General features: G+C 40.9%; 1 protein-coding gene across 1 annotated transcript; it reads left to right on the top strand.

Annotated features, from left to right (window-relative positions):
- The first annotated feature begins 1,377 nt into the window (after positions 1–1,377).
- On the top strand, positions 1,378–11,278 carry LOC119896921 (zinc transporter ZIP1-like). The gene is made up of 4 exons (XM_038710353.1): positions 1,378–1,522; positions 4,301–4,593; positions 4,733–4,863; positions 8,990–11,278. The coding sequence occupies exons 2-4, from the start codon at positions 4,395–4,397 to the stop codon at positions 9,677–9,679; spliced, it is 1,020 nt and encodes a 339-aa protein (XP_038566281.1). The 5' UTR covers positions 1,378–1,522; positions 4,301–4,394; the 3' UTR covers positions 9,680–11,278.
- Positions 11,279–11,630: the final 352 nt, after the last annotated feature.

Raw genomic sequence — 11,630 nt, 5'->3', positions numbered from 1 at the left:
CACATTATTATCATTAATATTGTTATTTTAATAATTGTTCCTTTGAAAAATTCTACTGCTTGTCAAAAAGCAAGACATATTTTCAATGTAACATAGGCCTATAATGTGTTTGTTGTTTTTATTCCTCTTTCTTTAGTTTTTATAATGTCATTTCATTTATTAATTATATCTTTTTTATTGTTTATGTGTGAGATTGTGTTCTGGCAATATTGCAACCTAAACAACCTAATTCTAATTCATATTCATGGCAACAGCCCTGAGAGAAAGAGAGAGAGAGAAATCTCTCATCTCATCCCATGGAAACAAATTTCTGCCACTACATCTCAAAGCTTCCTCCTCACTCGAGGGAAGAGCTGTCCAGGCTGGACCCTGATCCTTCTCTGTTTATTGATGTGACCAGTGTTACAATAACTATCACAATAGAAAGTAAACTCAATTGCGCGTGTTTTTATTCTCCAGCAGCAAGTCGCAGACATCATCCCAAGGATCGGTACGTGATGTCACCGGCTGCACATACAGGTCCGTTTGTGGCGTTGGCGTCACTCACTGATCCTTCAGAAATGCTTGGGAAAATGTAGCGTATGTGGACGCTACCGCGCTACTCGGTCAATGAAAGAGCTTCACTACTAAAAAGCTATTCGATTCAGAAAACAGTGATGCTACCACCAAGCTACTGAGAAATGTTGTTAAACTAATAACAGCCATACTTGAAGAAATTAAACTGCCCAACACTGAGTAGGCCTATTTGCCTCTGAGATGTAGATATTATAAAGTAGCATTCAATGAAAACACTCAAGTAAAGTAGTCACTAATGGGCCTACCTACTAATTTTTATAGTACTTGAGAACGCAAGTATGTTGCACCACTTTTTGAAGGTTGTTTTTGTTCATTGTATTTCCATCTCTGGCAAACAGCCAATGAAGTCAAAACATCAAAAGACAGAAAGAAAAGAATTCAGTCCTTCACTGGAGACTGATGTTTTTCATTTTGATCTCTGACTTTTGTGATTAATAGCCTAAGTGATGAAAAGTGACAGGACTGTTCCAGGATCTGTGCTCAGCTGGATGGATCCTCCTCTCAGCTGCAGCTGTGTGAAGTCAGTCAGAGCCAAACACAACAAGACCGGAATCAAAAGATTTTGACATCAAAATAAAAGCATGGGCTCTCGTTCTCATTTAAAGGAAATTAGCAGTGTCCCAACGTCTCAATGCCTCCGCCCCCATCACAGGTTGAGTATCAAATAAAACAAAATGAAAATACAGAAACTAAAAGCACAATTAAAGTTTGTGTTAGCAATCAAAGACAGCTCAAAACCAGCTTTTATTTCGAAAACCGGAAGTATTTCACTGTTCTACTTGACAGCAGCTACATCATGAAGCGGGATCAGCTGATGGGAACTGACTCACCAATTCCCGGACAACATGAAACAACATCGAGCTGAGAAAAAGCACCAAACTGGACTTGTTTAAACTCTTAAGTTCTGTTGAGGGGGGTCAGTCTGAGCTGCCGGATCCGGATTCAGGTATGGATCGAGATTTATTACCGAGCTGAGAAAAAAAATGTGAGAAGTTTCATCAAAGTTCCGCAACGTGAATCACTTGCCGTGTTTCTTTCCTCTGGGTTATGATCTCCTTTAGAGACGTTTTACTGTTTATTTTAGTTTTCGCGTTATTGCAGCCTGAGGAAGAAGTTTTAATTCACACAGTTTGATCCATTCAAAGGTTAAAAATAAAGACATAAAACATTAATTAAATAAACAATTTATCAGCTCCCTCGAAGCTAAAATTAATAAACACAACATGTTTTATTTCCGTATGTAAACACACATAGTGTGTGTGCTGTGCATGTTTATTAACCCCTCACAAGTCCCTTAATCGCGTTTCCACGGAGACAAAATAGGCACATGGGGTCATGAAAGATGATATCTGACATGTATGTCAGCTTCAGTTCAGATTAAACGTTTACAATGAAAACCTTTTAACGAGTTTGAGTCAAAATGATGTTGAGGATTGAACTACCAAATAGCAACGTTTAAGTAGTTAAGGTCAAATTAAATTTCAAATAGCCTAATAGTAATAATAATGTGATAAAATAGGACTAGTGTACATGATATGCTAATGAGTACTTTTACTCTTGATACTTACAATAGGGGAGAATAGTTGGCGTGGAGAGGGCAGAGAACCGTAAGGGCAGCTTGTGAGAAACTCCGGTGCACAATAAAAAGTCCCAGTACGCCAAAGAGTAAAATATAGAAGTGTTGGTATTGCGTACTGGTGAGTACTGGCCAACTTCAAGCACTGACTGTGACTCTGATTAAGAATATACACACATTAACACACACAGACACACACCTCTTTATAGTTAGACCTAAGGATGTACAGAGATGTTCTTTAATTAATTACATTGCTGTAGTATTTATTAAGTAAACTGTTAAGTAAGTTTATTCTATAGGCTAAATAAATGTACATAAACATACATGTGCGTAAGTCATCAGACCAAGTCTGTTACAGTGAGAGAGGAACATTGTTCTTTTATATCACTACCTTTTTTTGTAGCATGTCATTTGGTGTGGCATCTATTTTTGCTTCTTTTGTCTTATTTTTACAACCTACCCCAGTATTGGGAACACAATGCATTTGACCTCAACTCCCGAGGTCTGTGATATTCTTATAGAGGATTGAACTGGTGCCATTTGTAATAAACAAATGTGGGTACTTTGTACAAATGTTTGAGAACTCTACTTTAACCTAAGGAAAATATATAAATATTTCTTCCTTCATTTATGTGGTTTGACATTTAACACATACTTCATGTGTAGAAGTGTAAAATCTTAATAAAGGGATGTTTCTCCATTTATGTCATGACTTGGACTGATGTGTTAAGTGGTGTAGTAGTGAGGTGGTAGACATATTTTTTTATTGATGCATCAATACAAGCAAACGTCTAAACATAATGATCTCCATAAAGATTTAAAGCAGAGCAGCTTGGGTTTTATTTATGTCATGGACGGTTTGCTTATTATGTCCTTAGTTTCTGCATCTTGTTAGATCTTGTAATATGTTGATGTGTAGGCCTCTCTATGTGCAAAGGCTACTATGTGTAAAGGTACTAATCATGAAGGTAAGTTACAAGGATACAAAGATAGCACATTTTCAGTATTTTTACATGCATCATTAGTACATATTACATTTATATCCAGGTTGATTATGCAGCAGCTGATTGCGACCCATATTTAGGTTGTTAGTTAGGCCGTGACCTCTAGTGGCAGAAGAAGTCAGGTGACGTAGTATAAAGAGTGACAAAGTCCGTGTAAGGAGGTGGTGGTGGGTGGATGAGTCAAGTAAACACAGAACTTTCACTCAAGTTTGAGGTTTGAGAACACAAGAGAACAAAAACATGTTGGAGTCGGAGCTGATCGATGTTGAGCAGCAGTTACTTTTAGTGAAATAACTAAAACACAGACATGAGAGAAGGCATTTGAGGAGATGGTATGTACGACCCTGGAACCAGTGTAAGCAGAAGAAGAAGGACATGCTGGAAATGCGTAGGAGGAAATGCGATGCTACCAAGCCGACCGTAACAGTTCCTGCGGTCTGTGTCGCAGCGACTTGTAGCTACATTTTTGGGAAGGAGTGCTTCAGGCTAGGGCGTAGATTTGGCGCAGAAGTATAAATTGGCCTTTAATGTATTTATTTTAACCTAAACCAGGATATTTTCCTAAACCTAACCAAACTACAACCATTTCACAACGTTTACAACATTTCACGTTTACCAATAACGTTAAGTCACAAAGTTTCGGTGTATCTGTCGCTGCACTGGTACTTGGCAGGACGTGTTGCGTAAGTAAGGTTAAGGTCCTGCAAAATGTTACTGAAGAGTGCTAAAGAGCTGGAATTTATGACTTGTAGCTCAAAACTACATTTGTAGCCAGAGGTTGATGAGAGTCTTTAGTTTTAGAGAAACACTGTCATGAACTGAACAACTGGGAAGTTTGACCACTTAGCATTGGGGTTAGTACTGGTAAAAGTAATGGAAAGATCAACAGCAGATCAAAATATCAACAAAGTAACTCTGGGAACCATGAATGTTTGTACCAAAGTCCATGATAATCCATCCAGTTGTTGTTGAGATGTTTCACTTTGGACTAAAGCGGTGGCCCAAGCTTCCATCAAAGAGGTCGAGGTCAGAGGTCACAGTATCCAGAAAGTAGAAGGAACTAAGATCTGTTGCCGTGGAAGACAGAAAGAGTCTGCAGGTCAGAGTGGATTTAACTGCACTGTATTTCTGATCTGTTTGACAGAGTCGTCTCCTGTGTGAATTCATGGCGAGTGTTTGAGAGCTCCTCCTCCTCGCTGCCTGACTCCAAAGTGAGCTGAAGGTAAACCAGACTAAAGATGTTTGTGGGGGCGGTCTCCTCCTCTGCCCTCCTGTCTCCTGGGAGGGAAACGGCAGCGCTGCAGATCAATCCGGCCAACGTTCCCACCCTGGAGATCAAACTGGGAGCGCTGGTGGTCCTGCTATCCATCACGCTGCTGTTTGGATTCGCCCCACTCTGCATCGTCCGAGGGGCGGGGCGCTGCAATGTGGATCCAGGTAAGGAGCAGGGTGTGGTGAGGACGAGATCTGGATGTTCAGCTTTATTTGTGCCTCTGATCCACACTTGTAGATGTTGTCTGCACAGTGAGTCTGAAGTAATGTAGTGGTGGGTTGATGCCAGATTTTGGTCTTGCAGATTTGCGGCGCAGACTGCTGAGTTTGATCAGCTGTTTTGCTGGTGGAGTTTTCTTGGCTACCTGTCTGCTGGACCTGCTGCCAGACTACCTGCAGGGCATCAATGAGGCCTTCAGCAACACAGGAATCATAGTAAGATCAGACTTTTGGCTATTCTTCTTAATACACATACAGCATCATAAACATGTGGGCTCACTCAGTCACATGTCAAACTGACATAAACTGACACAGTACAGAGCTGACGGAAAGAATTACAGTGTCTGCAGGAAAGGAAATAAAACTTAAACTCAAATTTAATAGAAAACTAGGACAAGCGGGCACTTTTCACATTTTATCTACCATAGAGGCGTCCAAGAGGGCACCTTATCATGTTTATCTACCATAGAGGCGTCCAAGAGGACACCTTATCATGTTTATCTACCATTGGGGCGTCCAAGAGGGCACCTTATCATGTTTATCTACCATAGAGGCGTCCAAGAGGGCACCTTATCATGTTTATCTACCATTGGGGCGTCCAAGAGGGCACCTTATCATGTTTATCTACCATTGGGGCGTCCAAGAGGGCACCTTATCATATTTATCTACCATTGGGGCGTCCAAAAGGGCACCTTATCATGTTTATCTACCATAGAGGCGTCCAAGAGGGCACCTTATCATATTTATCTACCATTGGGGCGTCCAAGAGGGCACCTTATCATGTTTATCTACCATAGAGGCGTCCAAGAGGGCACCTTATCATATTTATCTACCATTGGGGCGTCCAAGAGGGCACCTTATCATGTTTATCTACCATAGAGGCGTCCAAGAGGGCACCTTATCATGTTTATCTACCATTGGGGCGTCCAAGAGGGCACCTTATCATGTTTATCTACCATTGGGGCGTCCAAGAGGGCACCTTATCATATTTATCTACCATTGGGGCATCCAAGAGGGCACCTTATCATGTTTATCTACCATTGGGGCGTCCAAGAGGGCACCTTATCATGTTTATCTACCATTGGGGCGTCCAAGAGGGCACCTTATCATGTTTATCTACCATTGGGGCGTCCAAGAGGGCACCTTATCATATTTATCTACCATTGGGGCGTCCAAGAGGGCACCTTATCATGTTTATCTACCATTGGGGCGTCCAAGAGGGCACCTTATCATGTTTATCTACCATTGGGGCATCCAAGAGGACACCATATCATGTTTATCTACCATTGGGGCGTCCAAGAGGGCACCTTATCATATTTATCTACCATTGGGGCGTCCAAGAGGGCACCTTATCATGTTTATCTACCATAGAGGCGTCCAAGAGGGCACCTTATCATGTTTATCTACCATAGAGGCGTCCAAGAGGGCACCTTATCATGTTTATCTACCATTGGGGCGTCCAAGAGAGCACCTTATCATGTTTATCTACCATAGAGGCGTCCAAGAGGGCACCTTATCATATTTATCTACCATTGGGGCGTCCAAGAGAGCACCTTATCATATTTATCTACCATAGAGGCGTCCAAGAGGGCACCTTATCATGTTTATCTACCATTGGGGCGTCCAAGAGGGCACCTTATCATGTTTATCTACCATTGGGGCGTCCAAGAGGGCACCTTATCATGTTTATCTACCATTGGGGCGTCCAAGAGGGCACCTTATCATGTTTATCTACCATTGGGGCGTCCAAGAGAGCACCTTATCATGTTTATCTACCATAGAGGCGTCCAAGAGGACACCTTATCATATTTATCTACCATTGGGGCGTCCAAGAGGGCACCTTATCATATTTATCTACCATAGAGGCGTCCAAGAGGGCACCTTATCATGTTTATCTACCATTGGGGCGTCCAAGAGGGCACCTTATCATGTTTATCTACCATTGGGGCGTCCAAGAGGGCACCTTATCATGTTTATCTACCATTGGGGCGTCCAAGAGGGCACCTTATCATGTTTATCTACCATTGGGGCGTCCAAGAGGGCACCTTATCATGTTTATCTACCATCTACCACCCTATGGTAGATAATCATAGTATCATCTTATCATAGTATAATCTTAATTTCACCTGATGATGGCGCTCTTACTGTAATAAATTTCATGGTGGATTTTGTAATGACAGGGTTAAAGCTGCTTCAAACTGTCTGATTTTAAGGAGGAGGGCGGCTGAAGGTCAATACTAAAACAGACACTGCTGGGAAACCTGGTTTGTGTGTGTGTGGGCAGGAATTACTAACAGGACATAAATCTGTGAACACCTTCACATTGTGGGGACTCACCTTATTTATGGGGACGAAAACGTAAATCATTAACTTCTAGGGTGAAGACTGTGTTTAAGGTAAGGGTGATGTTCAGGCAAGTTGTGGTTTAGGATAAGTTTCCAGGGAATGAATGTGAGTCAATGTGATGTGTGTGTGTGTGTGAAAGGAGGGGGGTGTTTAACAGGAATCACTTTCCTCCCTCACAAAAGCTTAACACTGTAACAAGCAAACATTAAATACTGCGGTAACAGTATGTGACCCTCGCTCCCCTTTTTCTTCCCACACTTCCTGCCTTACACCACATATACTGTTTAATATTTTGTCGTTTTCAATTAATTTTTTGTTTGTTTTCATGAATCACACAGTTTCCCAGCTTGTCTTAAATTTAATATCAGTATATTTTATATTAACACTCAGTGGAGCTTTTTGAGCCTCTTTTAGCTGCTGGTTTTGGTTTTGTGGCACATCTCCTGTCTGGTCCGTTTCCAGCAGCAGCTGTTTTCTGATAAAGCCGCTGTGCACGAGCTGCTCAACAGACAGACACAGCTAGAGACCAGCTGGTGATCATACTGGAACATGAAGATCATAACTGTTTTGAGTGGACCTAAAGTTGCAGGAATATGATTCATGTGGTGACATAAACAGACAAAAGTTTGAGAACCACTGGTACAGACTATGTTTCAGCTGTCGACAGAACGCCTATCTCCCTTGTTCTCCATTCTTCCTTTAGCTTTTTGGCTTGCAGATGACTTGAACAACATTAGGTCCGGCAGTCTAGGACAAAAAACGAATTGACTCTGACTCTGACTCTGTGTTCTTTATGTTTATAGTTATTTATTTGACGGGGACAATGCACAATAAATGTATTGTACCAGACATAGCTAAAAGCTAATTCTCATCTGCAGTCCCAAAGCAGGTGCTGGATATTAAATTAAAAGATAAATAATAAATCCAAACTTTACTCAGACTCAAATATATCACATTCAGTGTCTCAAAGCTCAGACCTTCCTTCACAATATTTTAAAACTGTAAAATAAATAATGTAATAAATAATAACTTTATTTAATTTAATAACAAAAATAATTATATACTGACCTTAAGCAGGTTCTACATATTGTTACCAACTGTCATGCACGCTCTCTTTGCATTTTTCATGACGTTTACTTTGCATTTACAACCTAAAATGATGGAGAGAGCAACAAAAATGCAAAGCTTCCCAGTGAAAGTCCCAAAACAAAGTGGAAGTGACGGCAACAGAAATATTGGCAGTTCACAAAATAAAATGTCGACTACACTTCCTGTGATAGACCAAAGGGAAAATATCCAACTTTAAAACCCATTATAATCACATTTGTGGAAAAAACACAATAAGACGTATCAGCAACACTTGATGAAGAAAGAAAAGAGAAACATCTTTGCAGAAATTCTAGCCCACATATTTCAAAATAAAAGCGTGTGTTTCAGTATATACTGTATAATCCCCAAAATGTAAGCAAAACCGCATCATACTACTACACTAATGTGGTGATACTTTCACCCAACATATTTTTAGTAACACGTCGTTTAACACATCATATTAATTAATTAATTAATTCTGTGTGTGTGAGGTTTTTTATCTCTGATCTGAATCTTCTTTTCTTTCCGCTGGTTTTCGCTCTTCAGCAGTTTTGTCATCCTGTATTGACAGAGATGGTGACAGCAGATCTATATTTTGCAACTTTACTGACACGATAAGTTAGAAATTTATAAACCCGCATTATCTGATATTTCTATAAGAGGGGGAAATAAACTACTTTATTTTACTTTATTTATGTGTTTTCTATTTCATCAAGCACTTTTATAATGAAATTTAAGCAAATATGTTTTGAGTATTTTTTTTAGAAATGAAAACATTTCTGTTTGATTTCACTTCCTGCATCTTAATAACTGATATGCACACGTAGCATTTGTGTGCTGAGCCAGACACGTGTTCCAGTTTATGATTTAATTGGACCAAACTGTCTTCTCCTTCTCCTGCACGCAGCTCCAGTTCCCTCTGCCTGAGTTCATCATGGCCATGGGCTTCTTCCTGGTCCTGGTTCTGGAGCAGATCATCCTGGCCTTCAAAGACCAATCGTCCCCTCACATAGAGGAGCGCCAGGCTCTGCTGGTGGACTCCAGCATCCAGGCAAATGACAAGAACGGTCACCACCGCTCCCAGCGGCGGCGTGGGTCAGAGGACTCCGACAGCGGCCACTTCCATGTGGACTTCGGCTCCCAGTCCGCCCTGCGCGCCTTCATCCTGGTCTTTTCACTGTCTCTGCACTCAGTGTTTGAGGGTTTGGCGGTGGGGCTGCTGGAGGAGGGGAAGAAGGTGCTGGAGATCTGCCTGGCACTGATGATCCACAAGAGCATCATTTCCTTCAGCCTGGCTTTAAAGCTGTCCCAGGGCCGGCTGCGGCGCTCTGTTGTGGCCGGCTGCCTGCTGCTGTTTGCCGCCATGTCCCCGCTGGGCATCGGCGTGGGCATCAGCCTCACCGAGACCAAGGCGTCCCCACAACACCAGTTGGCGCGGTGCACGCTGGAGGGGCTGGCAACGGGAACCTTCATCTACATCACCTTCATGGAGATCCTGCCGCACGAGCTTGGCTCCGCCAGGAACCGCATCCCCAAGGTGGCCATGCTGCTGGTGGGCTTCGCCGTGGTTACCGCCGTGCTCTTCATCAAACTGTAACCACGGAAACACAGACACAAAACCAAAAGTTCTCCCACGTTTGAATCTGCTGCCATGTATCACAGCGGAATCCAAACCTTTGGTCTGTAACTTTTTGGAAAATTCTAAAAATGTATTGTACAAAAGACATATTTCTGTGCTTTTGAACCTTACTGTGCGTTCAGACCAAATGCGAATTTAAGCGCGAGGGAAGAAAAACAAACGTTGCAAATCCAAAAAACTAAAGTAATTTAATAAAAGCAGCTAACTCCGAGCTCCTCCCGAGGTAAACGGCGTTGTTTTCAGAGCATAATCCAGACCGACTACGGGTGTTTATTGGTCCAAAAGCTCCCTGCTCTGTCCTCGACTGCTCCCCCAAGTTTAGTAGCTCTCCATCGGCTAGGGGCATTTTACTGCCCCGCTCTCCCTGGTCCCCGGCCCCCACCCCAAACTTTTTAAACCTACTAGCAAGGTTACAATCATTAACTAAATAACCAAAACTAGGTGTGTAAAACAACATTTTCAGTAACTGAAAAATAATGAGGCTTTACAAAAAACAATAAGTAACGGAAGCCGTATTGTCTTTTTACAAAACAAACTAAACTAAAAATTACAGCGTAAATGTGTTTAGTTTTTGGCAGTCTATTTTACAGGGCCTACATAAGCGTGGTATTTTGGTTGGATATGAAATCCATCTTCCAGATTCTTAGCTGTGCCAGAATTAATCAACGTCCCTGACTAATACACCATGTACAAAATAAGAATAAACTAATAAAACAACTAAACTAATCTAGCAAACATTTTTTAATAACTAATTAAGACTAAACTGAACTTGAAAACAAAACGTCAAAATAAAATAAACACTAATGAAAAATATAAAATTGTAATAATTTTGCTTGACACCAAAATCAATCATTAGTATCTACACTGTCTCTCCCAATACACATGACTACTCCTGCCTGCCAACAAATCATATACAAGTCGTATTTTTACAATCTTCAGTAGTTCACATTTCCAAAAACAGCAAATATCTGCAACTAAAACCATAAAATTCAGTTTGTAGCCGTGGAAATGTGTCCTGATAGAGTTTAAATCAGATGTGACAATATGTGATTTGTCTTTTTCTTCAGGCAGAAACAGAAAACACTTGTGTTCAGCGGGGAAAAACTCCACATATCCCTCCTCCTTTCACTCGAGTTAAAAGAAGTCTCTTATTTAGAAGAAACTCCGCGCTGGACAAACACAATGGGCTGGTTGTCGTTGTTCAGTCAGAGGGAATTTACTACAGAGCCGGACACTGAGAGGGCAGAGCCGGCGGGTGGAAACCTTGTCTCTCTCCTGTTTAAGATCATTTATTTTTGCTTTAACAGGCTTTTATGAGCAGAGATGTTCTGCAGGAATCATGAAAGTGTTGATGTAACGAGAGTGATGCACTTATCGGGCACTTAGAAATTTATTTTTGTAATTATAATACCAAAGTCTTTGATCCAAAGTCATTTTAAAGACTGCAGTATTTTAGTCCTTGTGTTGAATGTGTGAAATATGTGTTATATTATGTATTTGTGACAATACATGAAAAACTGAATTTAACATAAAATAGTGCTTCAGATCATAAAGTGACCGAGAGTCTTCGTTTGTTGGTTTGAAGATTTCAAGATTTTCTAAAACTCACAGGCTTGAACTCAATTGGAAATGGTTACGAGGTGTTTGGTCTACATGTACAATAAAATTACAAACAATTAGTGTAAATAAACTAATAATTATCCTGTCATTTTTTAGGTATAAGGTATAAGAGCTATAAAGGGCCTATAAAGTCAAATCTAAATTATAGCTCTATCATGACTGATGGATAAATATGGATTTTCCCTTCCAAGCAGCGTATCAGAATCTAAACTGGAATATATTTATCCAAGAAGCTTCGAAGGGCATGTTAGCCTTATAATAGCATCAATATTTGCTTACTGAATAATTT

Source organism: Micropterus salmoides, unplaced genomic scaffold, assembly GCF_014851395.1.
Source record: "Micropterus salmoides isolate LMB-PRFRI ecotype aquatic unplaced genomic scaffold, ASM1485139v1 Ms_hic_scaffold_11, whole genome shotgun sequence".
In the NCBI taxonomy this organism is placed as follows: domain Eukaryota; kingdom Metazoa; phylum Chordata; class Actinopteri; order Centrarchiformes; family Centrarchidae; genus Micropterus; species Micropterus salmoides.
Note: the sequence above shows the minus strand (reverse complement) of the source record. Positions and strands in the feature narration are given on the sequence as shown.